Source organism: Ranitomeya imitator, chromosome 5 (assembly GCF_032444005.1).
Source record: "Ranitomeya imitator isolate aRanImi1 chromosome 5, aRanImi1.pri, whole genome shotgun sequence".
NCBI classification, from domain to species: Eukaryota; Metazoa; Chordata; class Amphibia; order Anura; family Dendrobatidae; genus Ranitomeya; species Ranitomeya imitator.
In genome coordinates, this window is record NC_091286.1 from 444,572,174 (window position 1) to 444,598,015 (window position 25,842).

At 43.6% G+C, this 25,842-nt stretch overlaps 1 protein-coding gene across 1 annotated transcript; it reads left to right on the forward strand.

Annotated features, from left to right (window-relative positions):
- Positions 1-9,175: 9,175 nt before the first annotated feature.
- On the forward strand, positions 9,176-11,776 carry HES1 (hes family bHLH transcription factor 1). Its single transcript, XM_069727172.1, has 4 exons — positions 9,176-9,508; positions 10,422-10,517; positions 10,703-10,790; positions 10,987-11,776. Exons 1-4 carry the CDS (start codon positions 9,401-9,403, stop codon positions 11,505-11,507), a joined length of 813 nt encoding a protein of 270 aa, XP_069583273.1. The 5' UTR covers positions 9,176-9,400; the 3' UTR covers positions 11,508-11,776.
- Positions 11,777-25,842: the final 14,066 nt, after the last annotated feature.

Genomic DNA, 25,842 nt, shown 5'->3' on the forward strand with positions numbered 1-25,842 from the left:
CTCCAGATCCAACTCTGTACTAGGAGACTACCCAACTTACCCCCTCGAAGATTAGAGACTATCCGTTCTATCCCCTTAATGCTGAAAACAGTAGGATCACAAGAATGATGAAGCTTAAACTGTCGAGGGATTGTTTTGAGGGACTCGACATTATCCTCTTTGGCAGCTGCCAGGATGTCCCTCACATGTTAACGCGCCCGAACTTTGGGGGCACGTGTCGTGAGGCCCACGTAGATTTTATTACATGGGCACGTCCCGTGATAAACAACCATAGTGGTTGAACACGAGATTGTTTGAGAGATAAGAAAAACCTTTCCATCAGAGGAGAAATGACTAGCGTGAGCAATTTTAGGACATGCCACACATTTCCCACAGGGTCTGTAACCCCATGTGGGAGCACGGTGAGCAATCTCAGTGGGAAAAATAGGAGGCGGAGTCACAGGTGTAAAGTAGCTCCTAACTAAATGGTCACCCAAATTCTGCGACCTCCGTGCTGTTACCGAAGGTCGTGATGATAGATATTGCCTCAAAGTGGGGTCTGCAAGTAATATGGGCCAATGTTTGACTATTGAATCCTGCATCTCCCTCCAATGTGACAGATATTGTGTCACCAGTCTTATCTGGTTACAGGTCTTGGTTTTGATAGAGGAGTATAGGAGTTGATGTCTATCAGCATTCTTAGCCCTGTTGTAGGCCTTTTTAATACTCCTCTTGCTATAACCATGCGTTACGTGCACACGGAGGAGAGTGCACACTGTTCTCCGTGTGCATGTGTGCGGGACGCTTTGCGGACCGTGTTGCCGGTGATAAACGGACATGTCTCCGTGTTTTCAACATGGGCACACAGTCCATGAAAACACGGAGACATGTGCATAGACCCATTCATTTAAATGGGTCTACGTGTGTCAGTGTCTCCAGTACATGAGACAACTGTCAATACACGTACCGGAGACACTGACGTGTGAAAGAGGCCGAAGCCAAAACCAGGAGTGGAACAATTAGAGGAAAAGTATAACAGAAACATGTGCACCACTTGTTGTTGGAGCATAATTATGACATGGTGGGGATATCTGAAACGTGGCTGGATGAGAGCCATGACTGGGCTGTTAACTTGCAGGGCTATAGTCTGTTCAGAAATGACTGTACAGATAAGCGAGGGGGTGGGGTGTGTCTATATGTAAAATTGTCCTTAAAACCCATCCGGCGTGATAATATAGGTGACTTTAATGAAAATGTAGAATCCCTGTGGGTTGAGATAAGGGGAGGGGGAAAAAATAATAAATTACTGATAGGGAATTGTTATAAATCTCCAAAAATAATGGAAGCAATGGAGAATATCCTCGTAAAGCAAATAGATGAAGCTGCGACTCAAGGAGAAGTGATTATTATGGGGGACTTCAACTACCCTGAAATAGATTGGGGAACAGAAACCTGCAGTTCCAGCAAAGGTAATCGGTTTTTGACAACTATGAGAGACAATTACCTTTCACAACTGGTTCAGGACCCAACAAGAAGGGGGGCACTGCTAGACCTAATATTAACCAACAGGCCAGACCGCATAGCAAATATAGGGGTTGGGGGTTACTTGGGAAATAGCGATCACAAAATAATAAGTTTTCATGTATTCTTTAAAAAGATGTGTAATAGAGGGGTTACAAGGACACTAAACTTCAGGAGGGCAAATTTCCAACGGATGAGAGAGGATCTTGGTGCAATTAAATGGGACGATATCCTGAGACACAAAAATACACAAAGAAAATGGGAGACGTTTATTAACATCCTGGATAGGACCTGTGCACAGTATATACCGTATGGGAATAAACATACTAGGAATAGGAGGAAACCAATATGGCTAAATAGAGCTGTAAGGGGCACAATAAGTGACAAAAAGAAAGCATTTAGAGAATTAAAGGAAGTAGGTAGTGAGGAGACATTAAATAAATACAAAAAATTTAATAAATTCTGTAAAAAGCAAATCAAGGCAGCAAAGATTGAGACAGAGAGACTCATTGCCAGAGAGAGTAAAAATAATCCCAAAATATTCTTTAACTACATAAATAGTAAGAAACTAAAAAATGATAGTGTTGGCCCCCTTAAAAATAGTCTGGGTGAAATGGTGGATGAGGATGAGGAAAAAGCCAGTATGCTAAATGACTTTATTTCATCAGTATTTACACAAGAAAATCCCATGGCAGACAAAATGACTAGTGATAAAAATTCCCCATTAAATGTCACCTGCTTAACCCAGCAGGAAGTGCGGCGGCGTCTAAAAATCACTAAAATTGACAAATCTCCGGGCCCGGATAGGATACACCCCCGAGTACTGCAGGAATTAAGTACAGTCATTGATAGACCATTATTTTTAATCTTTAAAGACTCCATAATAACAGGGTCTGTACCACAGGAGTGGCGTATAGCAAATGTGGTGCCAATATTCAAAAAGGGGACAAAAACTGAACTCGGAAATTATAGGCCAGTAAGCTTAACCTCTACTGTGGGTAAAATCCTGGAGGGCATTCTAAGGGATGCTATACTGGAGTATCTGAAGAGGAAAAACCTCATGACCCAGTATCAGCACGGGTTTACTAGGGACCGTTCATGTCAGACTAATCTGATCAGCTTCTATGAAGAGGTAAGTTCCGGACTGGACCAAGGGAACCCAGTGGATGTAGTGTATATGGACTTTTCAAAAGCTTTTGATACGGTGCCACACAAAAGGTTGATACATAAAATGAGAATAATGGGGATAGGGGAAAATATGTGTAAGTGGGTTGAGAGCTGGCTTAGGGATAGGAAACAAAGGGTGGTTATTAATGGAGCACACTCGGACTGGGTAGCGGTTAGCAGTGGGGTACCACAGGGGTCAGTATTGGGCCCTCTTCTTTTTAACATATTTATTAATGACCTTGTAGGGGGCATTCAGAGTAGAATTTCAATATTTGCAGATTACACTAAACTCTGCAGGGTAATCAATACAGAGGAGGGCAATTTTATATTACAGGATGATTTATGTAAACTAGAAGCTTGGGCTGATAAATGGCAAATGAGCTTTAATGGGGATAAATGTAAGGTCATGCACTTGGGTAGAAGTAATAAGATGTATGATTATGTGCTTAATTCTAAAACTCTGGGCAAAACCGTCAATGAAAAAGACCTGGGTGTATGGGTGGATGACAAACTCATATTCAGTGGCCAGTGTCAGGCAGCTGCTACAAAGGCAAATAAAATAATGGGATGCATTAAAAGAGGCATAGATGCTCATGAGGAGAACATAATTTTACCTCTATACAAGTCACTTGTTCGACCACACTTAGAATACTGTGCACAGTTCTGGTCTCCGGTGTATAAGAAAGACATAGCTGAACTACAGTGAGTGCAGAGAAGAGCGACCAAGGTTATTAGAGGACTGGGGGGTCTGCAATACCAAGATAGGTTATTACACTTGGGGCTATTTAGTTTGGAAAAACGAAGACTAAAGGGTGATCTTATGTTAATGTATAAATATATGAGGGGACAGTACAAAGACCTTTCTGATGATCTTTTTAATCATAGACCTGAAACAGGGACAAGGGGGCATCCTCTACGTTTGGAGGAAAAAAGGTTTAAGCATAATAACAGACGCGGATTCTTTACTGTAAGAGCAGTGAGACTATGGAACTCTCTGCCGTATGATGCTGTAATGAGTGATTCATTACTTAAATTTAAGAGGGGACTGGATACATTTCTGGAAAAGTATAATGTTACAGGGTATATACACTAGATTCCTTGATAGGGCGTTGATCCAGGGAACTAGTCTGATTGCCGTATGTGGAGTCGGGAAGGAATTTTTTTCCCCAAGGTGGAGCTTACTCTTTGCCACATGGTTTTTTTTTGCCTTCCTCTGGATCAACATGTTAGGGCAAGTTAGGTTAGGCTATGGGTTGAACTAGATGGACTTAAAGTCTTCCTTCAACCTTAATAACTATGTAACTATGTAACTTCTGCATTTGTCACCCACTCCTGGTTTTGGCTTACAAATACTGATGTAAAATACTGACCAAATACTGCTAGTGTGACCACAGCTTTCACAGCGGTCATGTGGTACCGCTCATTAAGGTCATGAATATGTGCAAATTCATGACCTTAATGGGCGGTACCACGTGACCGCTCACTCAGGACGCGCTACAGACGCTGAGATCAGGCATCGCTGGAGCAGGGTGAGTATCGTCTTCTAGGAGGGTGGGTGGGAGGCAGGCAGGTGGGTGGAGGGCGGGCGTGGGGGAGGTGACCCAGAACTTTATAAAAAAAAAAAAAACCTTGCTCAGGTGCCGCCCCCCCCAACCCTTCGCATCCACCCACTCTAGGCACGTGCCCTCAAGTGCCTAGTGGCAAATACGGTCCTGCCAACCACTGAGGCACCGTGCTGCCATAATAGCTATACAAGAATATTTTTGCTGGCAGCATTGTGTATTAGCTCTTTCTTTGCACATCATATGCACTAAACATCTGTTTTTAATTTATTTATTTGATGATTTAATATTGATATCCTATCCATATAATAGGCCATCAATATTGACACCAGCAGTGATCAGTTGACGGAAGGAGTTGCAGCGCTTCATGGAATAATGGCAGCTATTTTACCATACTTCTACGCTATGTTCCAATGGTCATTTGTTGATTTTGCAGCATTAAGGCTGGAAACACGGACTGAGAGGCATGCGATATACTTGCATGTCTCACACGGGACGGATGCAGGCTCTCTGGACGGGAGTGCTTCAGCGGTATAGAGACACATACAGCTGACGTGCTCTCTCCTGCAGCCGTCCCAGGGGAGTCATGTAAGACTCGTACAAGTATCTCGCATGCATCTCACACCGTGTGTTTCCAGTCTCAGAGGCCACATTTACTGAATTCACATGCTGTTTCAATCAAAAACATCTTAGGGTGCTTTCACACTGCTAAATTTCTAAAACGTATCTATTAGTTTTAAAACGGATAGCCACGGATCAGTTTTGGCCTCCCATGTATCCCTATGTGCATGGATTAGTCCTATATGGCCATCCATGTGTGTCAGTTTTGTAATTGATCTATTTGTGTCAGTTTTGTTCATGCACCCAGAATCGGAGACTGCTCCGGTTTTGGGCTGCCTTGAAAAACGCCTACACAAACGGACAGACACGGATCCATAGCTGTCCGAGTCAAATAACATGGATGCCTATGGAGACAGATCCGTACAGATCCGTGAAAGAAACAGATCTGTTTTGCTGATACTGAGCATGCTCAGAAGCAAGGTACAGCTCCTCCCAGCCCTATCTCTGGTCACTGATGACAGATTCGTTAAAAAACGGTCGGTGGACATACGTTGGCATAGATCAGTCCCTGTCCAGGGATTCAAACAGAATGGAAAATATGAATCGTCTTTGAAAGAGTTACATGGGCACATACATAGATTTGGACCCTTTACTCATTCCCTATGGGACTTGCGAACATGTGCAGCACTTGCGGATTTGCACTTACAATGAGCCAAAAAAAAACACTGCTAGCAGCATTTTTTTTCTGTTGCTGCAAGTACCGCATTTACCAGATCGCGGCAAAACCGCAAGTGCCGCACATGTCCGCAAGTCCCACAGGGAATGAATGAGGCCGAAAGCAATGTTGCCGTAAGTGATCCGTTACGTGGCAGATGCAGAAAAACTGCCGGATCTGCCGCAAATGGTAAAAATCGCTGATGTGAAAGTAGCCTAAGTCCCTGCCGACAGTGTATGCATTAGTCATACTCACCAATGGTGGGAGGCAGCACGAAAAGTGCCTAGGGCAGCACAAACTCCAAATATAATACGGCCCTGCCTTTATTGCACTATGCACTTGCACTTTTGAGCTGACCAATATCTTTTCATCTATTTACTTTGCCTGTGGTTCTGTTTGCCTGTTTTTTCATTGTGGATCCACTCCTCGTCTGGTGTGTCATTGTCATTTCCCTGTTACTTTCTATGATTTTATATTTTGTATTTGTTGTTATATCAATAAAGTTTTGTACTTTTAGTATTTTGGTTCTAAGAACTGAAATAGGTCGTCTGTTTACCGTTTTCACATTTTCTGCCCCAGAGGAGCACAAACCTCTAGGACGATGCACTGTCTGGCCTTAGAATAGTTCCATGGTGGGCTCATCTAGTGGTCGTACATCTACACTACAGCTGCCAGTGTATCGTGCCATTAGCACTCTTCTGTCTGACATGTACACCATGATATTGTACCTTTTTCTGGCCTATTTTCTTTTTGCACCTGTACACCTCAGGCTTGGATGCAGCTCATTGTGATGCATACTAAGTGAACCTCACATTACTGACACTGAGTCACTTATCACAAGTACTTGTCAGTGATAACACAGCAATGATTCCTGGCACCTACAGTGGTGTGACAATGGCTCCTCGTTTATCTGCCCATTATCTTTACTCATCACCTAATCCTCTCCGCTGCCCTGGATCTGTTGTTAGAATATTTCTGGTTTCCATTAAAGTGTTAATGTGAGACAACTCTGCCAGAGGCAGTTAACAGGCTGTTTTCCCTAAATCACACCCCTGGGTTTGTGTTATCAGAAAGTAATACAATCCAATTATGCCACAGCTTGATGAAATGTGATGGATTTTAGGGGACATTCACTGCAGTCTGCAATGATTAGTGTGTGGGGAACGGTTTGGCGGCACTTTTTTTTCAAGGTCTATAGCAGGGGTCCCCAACTCCAGGCCTCGAGGGCCGCCAACAGCGCAGGTTTTCAGGATATCCTTAGTATTGCACAGGGGTTGGAATCATCGCCTGTGCAGATGATCACATTACCACCGATGCAATACTAAAGAAATCCTGAAAACCTGCACTGTTGGCGGCCCTCGAGGCCTGGAGTTGGGGACCCCTGCTCTATAGTCACACAGAGAAGGCCATACAGTATATACACCCGATACTGAGTTTTCGGGAAAATGCCAAAGGTCTTTGTCCTGACGTTGCTGCAGTGTCGGTTTTGCTGATTTTTTTTCTCTGTACTTTTCATTATAGTGATGAGTGACTTCCTAGGAAAAGCTGCGCAAAGTATGAACGTGCTGCTTCTATTAACCGCTTCATGGTTTCCGGACCCTGCTGTGGTTAGAAGACGACCATGTGCACAGCAATAACTTTTTATCCATCGCTGTGCACTATGCTTTGCAGCGATTCAGTCGGAATCTGTTCGATAACGTCGCCGTGCTCACATTACCAGTCATGGCGTGTTCACATTGACTTTTTTGCTGAGGTTTTCAGAACAGAAACTCTCCAGTTCTCCAATCAACACCCAGAGTTTTTTTTACTCCTCGTGGTTTCTGGAGAGTTTCTATCCAACAATTCCGCCAGAAGCTCCGCGCGCCATAGTGTAGCCGGCACTCACTGCTAGAGAGCGCTCACTGCTGCTGCGGGTGAGAACAGCTCTTGGGCGCCACCTACCGAGCACCACGGAGACCAGCTTGTGCTCCGCCAATGAGCCTGATCCATCTCGCGGGGGGCGTGGTTTTCCCAGGCTTCAGGGCAGCAGCTGCTATTTGCCTTCTCCCGGCATAATCTAAACCATGTCCCCCCCCCCTCCTTCCCACACACATCCAGCCGCCCAGCCTCAGCCACCGCGGCAATAAAGCATCCTGGCACGTGCTCCAGCTCCGGCCTGCCCCCCTCCCCGGCCCCCTCGTGACTGCAGGCAGGCTTAAAGGGATACACACCCGTCCTGAGCCTGGAGCTGGAGTGATGCCTGGCACGGCGAGCTGTGTGCAGCCTGCGGCCCCCGTGCGTTATTTCTGGAGATAGCAGTGTGATAGCTGTGAGAAGTCCCAGTATTGGGGGTGTATAATGGGGCACGGCATATATAGGCAGGGGGGGGGCAATGAATGGGCAGAGGGAGAGATACAGCGATGTCAGAGCGATAATAAATAATGGATACATAAAAAATAGTAGATAATTGATAGTAAATGATAGATACATAAATAATAGACTAGATAGATACTAACTAGAATAAACTAACGGCTCTGCGGAGACAACACTCGCCAACCATGGCAGAAATGGACTTCTGAACACAACTTTATCCCTTTTGAACATCTGGCAAAGAGAGAGAGACCATATAAAACCCGCCATGGGCAGCCCAATCTCCAGACCTGAACCCCATAAAGAACCTCTGGAATGTAATCAGGAGCCTGATGGACAGTCACAAAGCAGAAGACTGGTGGAAGCTGCCGAGAGCCATGAATGCTGGGATTAACAAGCATGGTGATTCCACAACACATTGATCTCTGACCTCTTCCTGAGTTAGAACATTAGCATTGTTGTTTCTAAACGATTATGAACTTGTTTTCTTTGCATTATTTGAGTTATGAAAGCGCTGGGTTTATTTTGTTATTTTGACCATTTCTCATTTTCAGAAAACAAATACAAAATGTATTGCTTGGAACTTCGGAGACAAGTTATCAGAAGTTTATAGAATAAAAGAACAATTTACATTTTACTCAAAAATATAACTATAAAGTGAAAAATCAGACAAACTGACAATTTTGCCATGATCCCTTAATGTTTGCCGTCGCTGTGTATCGCTATGTGATATTATTATTAGTATAGATATGATGTAGTGATAGATCTATAGACGGTGGGCTTCTCCCTGACATTTTGCTATTCTCATTACCCGGATATTTCTCTAGAGGGCGCTGCTCCAATGTTTTACTAGCTAGATAATAGATGTATGGAATGATAATCGTGCCTTCTCTTGGGTCCTGTGACTGCTGCTTTGTACATAGTGTGCGCTATCACTATGGCCGCACACAGCCGGCAGCGGTTCCCGGAGACATTGCGTCTTTCGTCCGTTACGTGACCTATAGCTACAGACACATGACACTGATATGACGCGTCCTGTCGCCTTCTATCATCCGTCCGTCTGTCCGTCCTTCCCAGCTCCCATGCAGCCATTATCCCGCCCCCGTGGGACGCGGTGGCGCGCGGCAGGACGTGTCCTCGGGGCAGACCCCGGTGCCTTATCTTTCAAGGGTTAACTGCGGTGCCGCTGATTGACAGGATGCTTCCATGGCCACGCCTCTTACACGCTCCGTGACTTGTTATTGGTCGCTAGCGGTGACGCCCTGCAGCCAATGGCCTGGTGCAGCCCACGCGTGTGCCCCGCCGCCATTGGTTGAAAGTTACTGTGGGAAAGAAAGTTTGGGAAGTTTCACACGAGCCGTTCGCGTGCAGATAGCGCTATATAAAGAAGGAGCCAAGCGGAGGGCAGTCACAGGCGCACAGGGCAGCACGCCAGGCGGAGCAGCACCCGCACCCGTGTGACACGCAGCCCGCACACTGCAGGGAGCGCGGGGCCGCACCGTACCGTACCGTACCTCACCGCCCGGGAGCCGCGCGCAGCCAGAAGATGCCAGCAGACATGATGGAGAAGAACGCCTCTCCCCCTGTGGCGGCCACCCCGGCCAGCATGAGCAGCACCCCGGATAAGCCCAGGACTGCCTCCGAGCACAGGAAGGTACGCGGGGTCCTGCTGGACTGGGGGGGTTCTGGTGGCTGTGTATTTGGGGGGGTCCTGCTGTACTGGTGGCTGTGTATTTGGGGGGGTCCTGCTGTACTGGTGGCTGTGTATTTGGGGGGGTCCTGCTGTACTGGTGGCTGTGTATTTGGGGGGTCCTGCTGTATTTGGGGGGGGGGGGTCCTGCTGTACTGGTGGCTGTGTATTTGGGGGGGGGGTCCTGCTGTATTGGTGGCTGTGTATTTGGGGGGGGGGGGTCCTGCTGTACTGGTGGCTGTGTATTTGGGGGGGGGGGGTCCTGCCGTATTTGGGGGGTGGGGTCCTGCTGTACTGGTGGCTGTGTATTTGGGGGGGGGGTCCTGCTGTACTGGTGGCTGTGTATTTGGGGGGGGGGGGTCCTGCTGTACTGGTGGCTGTGTATTTGGGGGGGGGGGTCCTGCTGTACTGGTGGCTGTGTATTTGGGGGGGGGGGTCCTGCTGTACTGGTGGCTGTGTATTTGGGGGGGGGGGTCCTGCTGTATTGGTGGCTGTGTATTTGGGGGGGGGGTCCTGCTGTACTGGTGGCTGTGTATTTGGGGGGGGGGGGTCCTGCTGTACTGGTGGCTGTGTATTTGGGGGGGGGGGTCCTGCTGTATTGGTGGCTGTGTATTTGGGGGGGGGTCCTGCTGTACTGGTGGCTGTGTATTTGGGGGGGGGGGTCCTGCTGTACTGGTGGCTGTGTATTTGGGGGTTCCTGCTGTATTTTGGGGGGGGGGGGTCCTGCTGTACTGGTGGCTGTGTATTTGGGGGTTCCTGCTGTATTTGGGGGGTGGGGGGTCCTGCTGTACTGGTGGCTGTGTATTTGGGGGTTCCTGCTGTATTTGGGGGGTCCTGCTGTACTCAGCCCAGACACTCACAGCTCTCTTCTTTCTAGTCATCCAAACCGATCATGGAGAAGAGACGGCGGGCGAGAATAAACGAGAGCCTGAGCCAGCTGAAGACCCTCATCCTGGACGCCCTGAAGAAGGATGTAAGTGTCCTGCCTGTGTGATCTGGATGGATAGGTGTCAGTCCCTGTGTGATAGAGAAAGATACATAGCCGTGTGATGTAGATGGATGGATGTTCTGTGCTGGGCATTAGAGCTAATACTACATGACAGTGTATGTGTCTTAGTCCTGCTGAGCTGGGGGTTAATGGCTGTATTGTCCCTGCAGAGCTCCCGGCACTCCAAGCTGGAGAAGGCTGACATCCTGGAGATGACGGTGAAGCACCTCCGGAACCTGCAGAGAGTCCAGATGACGGGTGAGTCCTGATCCTGCCAGACTTCCTCCTGCGGTGTGAATGGCATTCTCTCCGTCTTTCCCACGGTCTGGGCTTATTTATAGCTCCTGTTACGGCCTCGGGAGGGGAGGAGGGAGCGCTGCTGTGCCCTGCACCAGATCCACGGCGTGGTGCCCGGTTTCCCCCCTAATAACTGGCTGTCCTCTTCTCTCCGCAGCTGCTCTCAGCACAGACCCCACAGTCCTGGGAAAATACAGAGCGGGATTCAGCGAGTGCATGAATGAAGTCACCCGATTCTTGTCCACGTGTGAAGGGGTTAACACCGAAGTGCGGACCCGTCTCCTGGGACATCTGGCTAACTGCATGAATCAGATCAATGCCATGAACTACCCAGCGCAGCCCCAGATGCCAACAGCTGCCGCCCCACACCCGGCTTTTGGACAACCGTTAGTTCAGCTTCCTGCCAGTGCGCCACAAGGCAGCCCAGCTCCCATGGGTGGGGTGCCCTGCAAGATGGGGGGCCCACAAGTAGAAGCTGCCAAGGTCTATGGAGGCTTTCAGCTGGTGCCAGCATCTGATGGACAGTTTGCCTTCTTGATCACTAACCCGGCCTTCCCACACAATGGATCTGTCATCCCAGTCTACACAAACTCCGGTGTGGCCAGTGGACTACCTGCCGCAGTGTCCCCCTCCGTCATGCCCTCGGTCACTGCCGACTCCGTATGGAGACCCTGGTGATCGGACTTACAGGCGCTTTCTTTTAGAAAGATTAGTTCCTACTAGTAAATCCTTTTTGTAGCGAGAATGCACTATGTTTGTACATAGGAAATGTTCATATTGAATGTGCCCTTGTAATATAAGATTGCAATTTATATTTCGTTTCTACACGAAAGTTTCTTTTTTTTTTTTATTGAGATGCCAAAGACATTGAATAAGCTCTTATCGTTCTTCCTATTGTGGAAGCATTACATGTCATTAATAAAACCGCACAGTTATTATTTTGATGATCCTGGGCTTCTCCAGTGTTGGCTGTATGTGTTGGTGCTGACATTTTCATACCAAAACCTGCGAGAAATAACATAAGGGACCGGGTATAATGTGCGCATAGGCTGGAAGGATCCGATTATTATACCATATACAATGTGTGTATGTATATTAGTGTCTGATAATAGGAAATCTGCATCATTTACAACGTTATTTAATATTGGCTTATTAAACACAAGTGTTGCCGTCATACAACAGAAAGGTAGACCTTAAATTTACCTTCACAATATAGGATTTATAGACATAGGACCATGTATAATGTGCACATATGCAATAATTAGATTATATGTCTACACAGAAATGGGAAATAATTCTGCATAATTTGAAATATATGTATTTATTATTGACTTATTCTTCATTACAGCAGAAAGGTAGACGTGTAATAATGTTATTTATATAGCGCCAACATATTCCGCCACATTTTAGCAGGTACAAATAATAAACACCTCACAAAGTAACACACAGTTCATCAGATCCAGGAGGAATGAGTGTCCGGCTTACAATCTGTAAGGAAATGGTGCTTGTCATATATGGTCCAGCCGTCAATATAATAACTAGGGGATATGATATAACGGTGCATGATCCGGTCACCAGACCTCCAAATTACCCCCACAATGTAGGATTCCTAGGCCAAAGCCCAAGATAAGGCATTGCCACCATGGGAGAAATCACATAAAAGGCCATGAATAATGTGCACATGTAGAATAATACGATGGCATGTCTATAAACACTAAAGTCCGACCATAGGAAATAATTGTGCATTGTTTACAATATATGTGTTTAATATTGGTTCATTCTATAAAAGATACAGAAATCAAGATAATGCATGGGCACCATGTGAGACGATCTGGAAGGAAAGGGGTGACTTCATGATCGACTATTTCTAAATTTGATATCTACGACCTTTTTATTTGTAACTTTTTTTTCCTGTCCTGGAGATGTGGTTTCCAGTCCTCACTCATTTTGGCACGTCTGATCCCACGAGTGTCATTTTAGGTGTCTTTGTGGTCATGTGTGACCTTTGTGGCAGCCGTGTTCTGGAGCGTTTGGGATCTCCTAGTGAGGTCCCCGCTATGCCGTAAGGAGCCACATCTCCGGTTTCGGCTCCTCTGGAAGTTTGGGACAAGCCTGAACCGAATGGGACAATTTCAGACAGTCGGGGATCTGCAGGGAATTCCTCGTCAAATCCCAGCATCCAGACGTGTTGTGCTCTGTCTGGAGCAGCCAGGTGTCTGACAAATCCAGGTGTTTAGGAAGTAAAAGCCACAATGAAAACCAACGAGACGAGACAGATCCGAGCCGAGACCCAGGCAGCCCCGGGCTGTGCCGTCTGTATCCTGTAACACTGACATGTCCCGGGAAATATGCTGCAAACTATTCCACATTTGTGTTATCATCCATAAGCCCATGGCTTCGGTGAAATACTTCTAAACCACAAGTGTGCTACTCTGAGGTATTCCAAGAAGTCGCTCACTTCAAGGTACAGTTACTTAGATCAGATTGTAACAGGCTGACACTGCCCCCTACTGGTACACACAGCTAACAGCAAGCACATGAAAGAACTCCAAAAGTAACTGCCAAGTTTGTCCCTGTACAAACCAAGACCTTGTGCCCTTTCTACCTCTGCTTCTAAAAGGAACAATAGAAATGGTGCTAAATAAGGTTTTAATCCAAACTATTCTAAACGTATGTTGCAGCTTGTAACTCATCTATATTTTCCTATCAATGGGGAGATCAAATTAAAAAATCTGCCTGTAAAGAAAAGAAAACAAGTGACTGCACTTACCATAGATTCCATCCATATGGATAACTTATATAAGACACAAATGTAACAATGGCTAATCGAGGGTGGATGGCGGCATTCACTACATTCATATAGTACATATAGCGGGATGATTTACACTGTCTACATAGCAGATGTCGGCTCTAGTCTGCAAAACTCAAGGGTTTATGTTGTATTCTCATAATAACCGCAGCTAAATTCCGTGGCTCCATTCTGCTCTCCAGCGTGACCTTTCAGCACGTTTCTAAGCAAGCAGCACTATTCGGGTCAGTCAGATGACACCATGATGGAAAACTGATGGACCCTGACAACAGTCTGTCCTGATCCCATAGTGGATCCCTAGCATAGTACACATAGGGGTCTGTGCGCACAACATGTGTTACACGAGGGCGAGCTCCTCAGGTTTGCCAAGAAGAAGATGCTCGGACACACCAGCTATTTTTGTCCTGAACCGCCTTTTAGCTTATCGTAATTTCCTGACCGCTTGCTCATCGTTTTTGACCACTGTTAATTTTTTTTGAGCGTTTTTCCATCATTTTTGAATGATCTTTTCCACTGCCGTTTTCTGGTGTTTTTATTTTCTTCATTCAACAATGACGAAACCTGCTAGTTTCTGAAGCAAAAATGCTGAGCGCGCGCTCAAAAAGACACCCATGGGTCTTCTGGGCAACGCTGGAGCCTTCCCCTTGAGTTGTATAATAAAGCTTGAAGGAAAAAAAAGGTGCTGCATGGTAGAAAAATATAAAATTTCGTCTTTAATGGAAAAAATTCATAAAAACAGGCACAATGTGGACAACATATAGATCCCAGAGAGCTACCAGCCGACCCGTTTCGACACTCCCGTCTTAATCATGGTTAAGATCGGAGTGTCGAAATGCGTCGGTTGGTAGCTCTCTGGGATCTATATGTTGTCCGCATTGTACCCGTTTTGATGAATTTTTTCCATTAAAGATGACCTTTTATATTTTTCTACACTGGGGCACCTTTTTTTCTTCATGTTTCCCCTGTGTAAAGTGGACACCCCATGGTGCAGTAATATCATCAGAGCATCTTCTGCAAACGCTGATCACTAGGAAACCTCTTTAGCGGTAGAAGCTGCAGGGGTTCCATGTGTTTGGCTTTTAGCATGGGCTGAAATGTGTGACTAATAATATAGTCCTGCTTCCCTGGGCTTCCCTCTTCACTGTTCCAAGAGATCATCTGTCAGCGCACACATCCATCCCCTGTAATAATAAGAGGCGGAGGGCACAGAGCAGAGGGTCTGCGGCTGCATTTACTCTACTGACTCACAGCACAATCATAGGTCAATGGTGTGATGTCAGTACTTATATGCCGAGATATATACTATTAATATTCGCATCATAGAAAAATGAAGACCTAATATTCTCCCAAATAACCAGCTTTTCACAAATCCTTTTTAAGTACGTCAGTTAAAAGGAATATGGCAGTAGGATCACCAATATGAACATACAGATCATAGAAAATGGAACAAAATGATACCGTTATATCTGTGATCCAATGTCTTATTCCTGAAAAATTCCCACTTTTCTTAATATGTAAATGAGCTGTTAAGATCTACGGGCCGGACATAGATCTCCCTTCAGAGCTTATCTGTCTTCAGAGCTTATTATGAATGACAGGCAGCGTTACCAGTGTGAGACATGAAATGACTGACAGCCTGCTCTCCTGTTCTACATGTCTCACACTGGTAGCACTCTGTTTTCATTTATTATAAACTCTGGAGGCAGATTCTTGGGGAGATCTATGTCCGGCCCGTAGATCTTAACAGCACATTTACATGTTAAGAAAAAAGTATATTTCTCTGGAATAAGACATCGGATCGCAGATATCAAGGTATCATTTTATTCAACCTTCTCTGACAAACATGCCCATATAGACAGCTTAGCATGGTTGATCATACTGACAGATTCCATTTAACCCCTTCACTTCTGTGCCTGTTTTCACCTTCCTGACCGGGCCGATTTTTACAGTTCTGACCAGCGTCACTTTATGTTGTAATTACTCTGGAACGCTTTAATGTATCCCACTGATTCTGATACTGCTTTTTCACGACACATTGTACTTTATGTTAGTGGTAAATTTAGGCCGATATTTGTTGCGTTTATTTGTAAAAATATGGAATTTTGGCAAAAATGTTGAAAATATGGGAATTTTCAAACTTCTAATTTTTATGCCCTTAAACCAGATAGTTATATAACAGAAAATAGCTAATAAATAATATTTAACACATGTCAGCTTTATATTTGCATCATTTTTGATTAGTGATGAGCGAATATACTCGTTGCTTGAGATTTTCCGAGCATGCTCGGGTGACCTCCGAGTATTTTTTAGTGCTCGGAGATTTGGTTTTCATCGCCGCAGCTGAATGATTTACATCTGTTAGCCAGCATAAGTACATGTGGGGGTTCCCTAGCAACCAGGCAACCCCCACATGTACTTATGCTGGCTATCAGATGTAAATCATTCAGCTGCGGCAATAAAAACTAAATCTCCGAGCACTAAAAAATACACGGAGGACACCCGAGCATGCTAGGGAAATCTCGAGTAACGAGTACATTCGCTCATCACTATTTGTGATACATAATTTATTTTTGTCAGAAGGGTTCAAAGTTGATCAGCAATTTCTCAACTCCTGGTTGTCCTATGACAGCACACAATGGGTTAATACTCTAACCCTAGATGAAACAAGCTGAGAGTGAGAAATAATGAGGAATAAACATAACAATCAATGAAGCAGACACCCCCACAACCCCTCCCTTAGGGCAGTCTCACACGTCCAGATAATTCCGGTACCGGAAAAATCGGTACCGGAATTATCCGTGTCCATGTGCCGGTGCGTTTCTGTGGCACATCAGTGTGACACACGTGCGGCACACGTTGTACATTGTACAGGGGGTGGGAGGGGGGTGGGCACATGGAGCTTTATTTTAAACACGATTATTCATATCTTCTCTACAGGAAACGCTGCTGAAGGGAAGATATGAATCGCGGCTTCAGCACCAGTGGGGGGGACAGCGCTTACAGTAGCGCTGTCTCCTGCACGGCACACGGACAACGTCCGTGTGCGGTACGTGTTTTACACGGACCCATTGACTTTAATGGGTCCGTGTAATCTGTGCTCTCCCACGAACACTGACATGTCTCCGTGTTTGGCACACGGAGACACGGTCTGCAAAAAATCAATGATATCTGCACAGATGCATTGATTTCACTGTGTCTACGTGTGTCAGTGGCTCCGGTACGTGAGGAAACTGTCACCTCACGTACCGGAGCCACTGACGTGTGAAACCGGCCTTAAAGGCAGTAAGGAGACCCGTAAACCATGTAAGTTCTTACAGCAATAATATGTTTAATTAACACAGGGAGGGAAGTCTACAGATCTCAGCTGCCAGGTGACGGACCCCCATCAATCTCATATTGATGACCCACCCTATATTCAAACTAACCGAGATAAACATCAGGGTAGTGACAATCTTTTCCCCACCCTGATAGTTTGCTGCATCGTATCACTGTAGATGGAATGTATCATTGGAAACTCCAACCAATTCATCTCACAGAGGACTGGACCTAATGTAGCAAAATCTCAGCTGTGAGAAGAATTAGGACTGGATTTGTAAACAATAATATTCCAATGAATTGATGGTAATCAGGTTCCTTGAATATGCCGACAGGACATCAGACTTACAGTATGAACTCAGGCAATTGAGAAACCCATAGAATAATCATTAGTAGGGTTTGTGTACTAATTTCCACTGCAGCCTGTTCACACTTGTATAATATTGGGCAATGAGCTGCATTTATAACAGTTTTCCTTGTCTGGGAATGGTAGTTCCAAAAGTAACAATCTGAATAATTTCCTGTATCAATAACTCACCTCCAGTAATATTGTATACTTAATAATAATCTTTATTTTTATATAGCGCTAACATATTCCACAGTGCTTTACAGACATTATCATAGCTGTCCCTGTTGGGGCTCACAATCTAAATTCCCTATCAGTATGTCTTTGGAATGTGGGAGGAAACCGGAGAACCCGGAGGAAACCCACACAAACACGGGGAGAACATAAAACTCCTTGCAGATGTTGTATACTTCATTTGGAATATTATTGTACTTCGGGCTCATGCAGACAAGCGTGTAAGTCTGACAATATCTGATTAGACAGCACACTACTATTCAATAGGGCTGTTCAGATAAACGATTTTTCTGTCGGACAGTCTGACTGCCCACGGGAGACAAATCGCAGCATGCACTGGCATCCAATTTCTATATATACATTCCTATTAATAACCTAGGAACCTACTTGATCATGTACAATTTTTAATGTAGATGTATAAAAACGGATCACACATGGACATAACACAGACATCAGACGAATGTAAAAAACGGACACACAAATGAAATTTGGATGAAAATGAGGCTGAATTCCTGGATGACACTCGGACAATTTTTCATATGCTCTTCTCCAGCCGGCCTAAAGGAAAACATCTGAGACCCTTCTGAACTCTCTCAATGAATTGGAGATGACAACGTCTTGTGGCAGAGCTCTATAGTCTAAGGCTATGTGCACACGTTCAGGTTTTTTCGCGATTTTTTTCGCTATACAAACGCGATAAAAATGCATAAAAACCACATACATATGCATCCTATCATTTAGAATGCACTCTGCAATTTTTGTGCACAGGATGCGTTTTTTTCCGCGAGAAAAACGCATTGCGGTAAAAAAGCAGCATGTTCATTAATTTTGTGGATTTTTTGCGTTTTTCACGCTATTTAATGCTTTGGGGAAAAACCGCGCTAAAAACCGCGTAAAAAACACATAAAAAAACGCGAAAAAAACGTGAAAAAAACGCATGCGCATGCGGATTTCTGGCAAAAATGTCCGTTTTTTCTCAGGAAATTTCTGCAAGAAATCCTGAACGTGTGCACTTACCCCAACACTGTAAAGAATCTTCTCATCTATGTTGGTGTAGATAGAGCATTTCCTTGCATCAAGGAATTCCCACAGTTCGGGGTATAATGTGGGTGTCCGTGCCAGAGATACACATACTTACTGTATGCTAATGCTTATCAGTCATACATTGCTTGATTTGTTATTGTTGAGCCAACAGCAGTTTAGGTCACAATTCAGATTGGTGAATGTTCACCTTCTGGAAAGGCTTAGTTGGCTGTCAGCTGAATGATAAGACACAAGGAGACAGCTTTGGGGAGCAATTAGAGAACACTTGTACATCACTTGCAACAGACTTTATCGTCACTGTGATTGATAGACAACTATATACTAAAAGTCAGATAAGCATGTCATAACCGAGTGAGCATGTTCTCTACAGGTACAGCCTGGGGCAAAATAACAGTAATCTGACAAGGATGTACGGAATAAAAACACAACACCAAGGTTACAGCTCACCACCCCGCTACTATTAGGATCCACTTAAGCAGAAACCTGAAGGTGCCCTTTCACAATCCGTTCTTCGCCACTTTCAGTGGTCCCGTCAGGGCTTACATCTGAACCCCCAAGTAGTACTTCAGATGTCATGGTGTCTGCCTACAGTAGGTGTAAACTGATGGACGAGAGAGCACGCGGTGACCCGTCTGCACCATTATAGTCAATGGTCCCATCAGCGCATAAGCTCAAATCCCATTTTTCAGGGGACTCTGACATAAGCCCCAACGGGGCCGCGGAATGTGGCGAAGATCACAGTGTGAATACACTTGTAGATACAGTATGTGTTGGCTGACAGCTTCCGTCCGACCCTCCATACATAGGCAAGCTCAACTGATATTGAAGGCAACCTGCTATTAATTTTTCAGCTTATATATAATATTATGGGTACAGCAATAAGCTAGACCAATATGCCATATAGTTGTCATACGTTTTGCTATTTATGGGCACAAGGTAAAATAACTACATTCCGTATCAGTGAGCAGAGTCTGATTTTACAGCATAAGGGTATGTTCACATGTGGGGATTATGTAGCATTTTTTTTTTACCTTTTTTTGGGGCATTAAAGAGGCTGCCTTTTACAGTGGCAGCAAAAGCAATTATATTTTAGAAATCTCATGCACACAAAGTGGTTTTATATTTTTCCTGACTGAATTTCAGCACTGCAGCATTTTTGAAAATCTGCAACATGTCAATTCTTACAGAATTTCTGCGCCATTTTTTATCCATTGAAAATAATGAGGAAATGCAAAAACGTTGAAAAAAAACGTAGTATTCCATTTGTGATGCAATTTTTGCAGCCGTTTTGGTGAATACAACTAACTTTATTAACATGTACGCTAGACTATTCACAAATGTCATCCACTTGAAACATTGAGCAAAATCGCAGCTAATAGTTGTGTTTTATGCAGAGGTTTTTACTGCCAAGAGCAAAGTTTGGGCTGCAGAAAAAATGCTGCAAAAACGCAACATGTGAGCAAACCCTAAAGCATAGTGAATTCATAAATGAACATATCATTGTTTTGTATATTATATGTCCCCAAGGTTATTATGTATTGAATTTCTGATACCATACTGGATTGGAGATTCCTAAGTATTGAAATCTCTAGTGCTGAGGGGCATACAGATGTTTAGATTGTTCCGCTGCCCCTTTATGCTTAGAACTGATGGAAGATCAGCTCATAGACTCAACTCTCTATGACATGTTGAAAGTTGTTTTATGAGGAGTAAAGCCAAGAAGTCGTGTCTATGTCGAGTCGTGTCGAGTACCAACGACAGTGAGGAAAGTATAACATAATCCAACAAACGGTTGCACCTTACACTGATCTGTAGCCGACAGTCTTTAAGATAGAGAACACATTTTTAGCGTGTTCATATATGTCTAGAAATATGTATTTAAAAGTTCTTTTTGTAGCTCTAAAAATAGTAGGGAAAGATAAGTGAAAGAAGGAAAGGACATTTTAGAGGCTTGAAACTCGCCATATACGTAAACTATTGATTGGCTGGCTGATATTAATTATTCTCCAAGTATCTTGAAAAATATAAAACAGCCAATCATGGGACAGTTACTGTACACTAAGTGGTAAATGATTGGCCGCTTTCAGCTGATCAAGAAGAAAGGCAAAAAGTTTGAGCCAATCACAGAAAAAATTTCCAATTTGGCCGCTTATATCTTTAGAAGACAAAAGTCTGCCATTGGCCATTGCATCAAATTTTCAAACTGTGATCGGTCGAAATTGTCCATTTTGTACAACTTTTATCTCTACATGGACTGCTTAAGATGGTTGTCCAGGTTTATCACGAGAGTCTGCAGTCATTCTATGTGACAGCACACTTGCAATCCTCACATCACGTGCACTGCGTGATGAGAGAATTCTCCGGCAGCGAGAACAGTCATGTGACCACAAGTATGCAATACTCCGGGACACATTACGACTAGATGTGCGCGGCCTTCCTCAGTTCACTGGTATTGCACGTCTAGTTGGAATGTGGCTGGGAGTATTGCATATTGAATATTTGCAGTCACACGACAGCTTGGTCTCGCCGCAGGCACTGGAGAATCCTCACAGTATGTGCTGAGTGCGATGTGAGGATTGAAAAGTTTGCAGTCACGTGAACTGACTGTAGACTTTCCTGAAAAACTTGGACAACCCCTTCAAAAAACTCATTAGGGGACAATTGTAGATAACAGTGTTTAGAGGTAATAGGGTTAAGTGAATTCAGGAGGGGAGGTGACTTTTCTAGGGAAGATCCTGTGATTGAATATTTTATGCTCTGTTTACACATAAATAGATCCAGTGAAGCCTCTCTCAGCAATGCACCCAGGCCGACCTCATTTGGTTCCCATTGAATCAGTCTTTCCAATGATTAATGGCTGCAGTTAGAATGCAAAAATTATTTTTATTCAGAAGCAAGATGAAAATAAGACGGCACCAAATGACAAGTTTACAAATTATGGTATGAGTCCCTGCTGTGTAGAATAAGTGGTGGCACACATACAGTTCAAACCAGAAGTTTACATACATTACATAAAAAGACACATATGCATGTTTTTCTCAATATCTGACATGACATCAGAATAAACCTTTCCCGCTTTAGGTCAATTAGGATTACCATAATTACAATAGAATTCAACACCAGAACAACAATCACTACAGGACTGTAACCAAAACCACCATCAGTATAAGAATATGACACCAGGATTTTTTTATGTTTGCTGGTATTCTTTGATGAAAAAAAAATAAAAATGTTAGTGTGTTTGTCAGAACTTGTTACCTGACCGATTAGAGGGTGAGGGAGTTGTGCGTTAGAGGTCCTGTTACCTTAGTCTCTGACCCATTCCTGTGGTGAGCGTTCATCAGGGAGGGCACCATTGGCTTCATCTGTTTAGGGCAACAAAATACATTGTCCCGGCGCTTTTGGCTTGTATAAGCAGAGCAGCAAGTATCTGACCAACAAGCAAAGCGCTAGTTCGTAGAGTGAATCCATGTTGGCATTAAAATATTGTTTTGGCAGCGCATCATCCTGTGTACGGGACTGTTCAGACAAGCGTATTTAATGACTGGGTGCTGTCCATAAGTAAAATGGATAGCATATGGACAGTACAATAAAAAATGCAAGTCAGCGGTGGTTCACATGAGTGTTTTTATACACCAACTGATAGTCTCAGTATAAGCATGCACTACTTTGATATTTTTTTCAGATCTGACACACCCATTAAAAATCAATGGGTGCACAACAATGGGATCACAAATGGGTTATTATACAAACATGATCAAAATTATTGGTATCCCTCGTTTAATGCCAAAAAAAAAACCCACAATGGTCACAGAAATAACTTGAATCTGACAAAAGAAATATTAAATAAAAAATCTATGAAAATGAACAAATGAAAGTCAGACATTGCTTTTCAACCATGGTTTCACAGAATTAAAGAAAAAATAAATAAAACTCATGAAATAGGCCTGGACAGAAATGATGGTACCCCTGAAAATAATGTGACAAAAGGGACATGTTAAATCACGGTGTGTCCACTAACTAGCATCACAGGTGTCTACAATCTTGGAATCAGTGAGTGGGCCTGTATATAGGGCTACAGATACTCACCGTGCTGTTTGGTGACATGGTGTGTATCACACTCAACATGAACCAGAGGAAGCGAAGGAAAGCGTTGTCTCAGGAGATTAGAAAGAAAATTATAGACAAACATGTTAAAGGTAAAAGTTATAAGACCATCTCCAAGCAGCTTGATGTTCCTGTGACTACAGTTGCACATATTATGCAGTAATGTAAGATCCATGGGACAGAACAAGCAGGTGAGTGCATTTGTTTGCATAGGAGACTTGATGCGTTGAGCACTTCAAAGAACACAAGATACTTTATTTTTTTACTTAACTTTCCGGAGCAGTTGGCTTTTACTTCAGGTCATTTTATCCCCCTCATCTCTGTGTCACCGTGACATCCTCCTCCAGCTTCTGCAGGTGTGCATTCAATATATGGTACTCACAATGACCTTCATACTGCTACAGTCTTTTTGCAGTGACCCTCTTCCTGCCCGTCATGGGTCTGATTGTTGGCAATATACTGTAGAATAATGGGTAGATTCACCTTGAAATTATATCTCCATTAGAAGTTGCCTATATAGTGCAAATTATTAGAGTCTTGACTCCAAACTAGAAAAACAAGGTACTTTTCTTGGGATAAAGAGTTAAAATATTAATATCGTTTGTGAAAATTGCACATGTACCCCTTTAGGCTGTAGGCCATGGGCTGTGTCTTTCTGTATTCTCAATGTGAAACCACATATACATTTTGGAGAAGTCGTTAGGAGACCGTCATAGAAGAATACATCCCACAAGGGCTACAATGAGCAATATTACTAGTGTAACAATCGATTATGGCTTTCTAGTCAGCTGGGGTAATGTAACACTAAATCTGATACACTTTTAGATCACACTTTACAATGTATTGTAACATACCATGACTGTAAAAACTGATCATTATCGCAACATACTCATTGCAATAATAAGTAACAATAATCTTTCCGGTGTATCATTACCAATTATCATTGTGTATATGGGCACCTTAGACTATGTATTATCTAGGAAATGGAGGGAACAACTTTTTTCATGACAATTTGCCCTAAGCATAAAGGGGGATGGGACAGTCATTACAACAGGGCTCAGACTGAAAAGAAAACAATGGGGAGGAGGGAAACTCAGGAAACCGAAGAAAAGAAAGTAACTGTCAAACTCTGGATTATATATTATCAATGCCCAACACCCACACCCAAACCTCCTCTGACCAGATACCTCCGGCTTGGACATTATAATGTCATTTCTCTTCAAATCTCCCAGCAAATAGCTAAGCGGACATGCATCCAATTACATAAAAATACCATGAACTTTATTTATGGTGATGAACAGTTTCCTATATACAGTCATACAGTGTTGGCACCACCCTTGAAATTGTTTCCGAAAATGAAGTATTTCCCCCGGGAAATTATTGCAATTACATATGTTTTATTATACACATGTTTATTTCCTTCATGTGTATTGGAATAACAGATAAAAAAAAACAGGAACAAAAGCAAATTTGACATAATTTCACACCAATCCCCAAAAATGGCCCAGACAAAATTGTTCGCGCCTTTCCAAAAAATGTAGGTGGACAACTTTCTTTATCAAACATGTGATGCTTATTCAAACTCACCTGTAGCAGGTAACAGGTGTGGGCAATATGAAAATCACACCTAAACTCAGCTAAGAAGGGAATAAATTGACTCTAGCTTTGTGTGTCTGTGTGTGCCGCTTTAAGCATGGAGAAAAGAAAAAGGAGACGAGAACTTTCAAAAGGACATGGAAACATTTTTTTTTTTTTTAAATATTAGCAGTCTCAAGGTTACAAGTCCATCTCCGGAGATCTTGTTGTTCCTTTGTCTATAATGCGCAACACAATCAAGAAGTTTACAACCCATTGAAAAGTAGCTAATCTCCCTGGACGTAGACGACAGTGAAATTTGATGAAAGGTTGCAATGCAGGAAAGTCTGGATGGTGGATAAACAGCTCTAATCAAGTTCCAAAGAAATATGAAATGTCCTGCAGGCTCAAGGTACATCAGTGTCAGCGCAAATTATCTGTCGACATTTGAATGAAATGAAGTGCTATGGCAGGAGTCCCAGGAGGACCCAACTGTTGACACAGACATTAAAAAGCTAGACTGTAGTTTTGAGGGTGCCAACAATTTTGCCTGGCCCATTTTTGAGGTTTAGGCCTCTTTCACACTTCAGTCGTTTGGCGTCAGTCTAAAACCGCCATTTTCCTCAAATAACGGATCCGTCAATTTTTTTTTGATGGATTTGTTATTAGACTTGCATTAGCGACGGATTGTGACGCATGGTCGTCCGTTCCATCCGCCATGCGACGGATCCGTCGAAATATGGCGGACGTTTTCTGGACATAGACGGACATTGAAACGTTTTTTGTCAACGGCAAAATGGCGGATCGCGTCCGCCATTCCATAGAATGGCCGCCTATGGGCGACGGATACGTCACAACCGTAATTTCGGCGGATCCGTCACCCTAATCCGTTTTTTCAATTGCGCATGCTCCAAAAAGAAGATACTTTTCCCAGACAACCCCCAAGTAACGGATCCGTCAAAAAAACGGATCCGTTAGAACCGTTTTATCAACAATTGTGACGGATCCGTCAATCCGTCACTATGTCGGTAGTGACTGACGCCAAACAACTGAAGTGTGAAAGAAGCCTTAGTGTGAAATTATGTCCAATTTACCTTTTTTTTCCCCTCTGTTTCTTTGTATTGTTCCAATAAACGCAAAGAAAATAAACAAGCATAACAAAACATGTAATTGCAGTAATTTTCTGCGGGGAAATACTTCATTTTCTGGAACAATTTCAATGGGGAAAACAGTTTCGCCCATGACTTTAATATAAAGTGGACACAAATAGTCTACATACCCCTGTTAAAACGCCAAGTTTTTGTCATGTAAAATAAAATCATACCAAGAAGAATTATTTCAGAACTTTTTCCATCATTAATGTCACCCACAGTCTGTACAGATCTATTGGGAAACAAATTAAGATAATTTTGAAGTGGGAAATAAAAATATAAAAACTAAAATAATGTGGTTGCATTAGTGCGAACACTTCTATAATTGGAAACTGTTTGTATTCTGAATAAAGGTACCGTCACACTTAGCGACGCTGCAGCGATACCGACAACGATCCGGATCGCTGCAGCGTCGCTGTTTGGTCGCTGGAG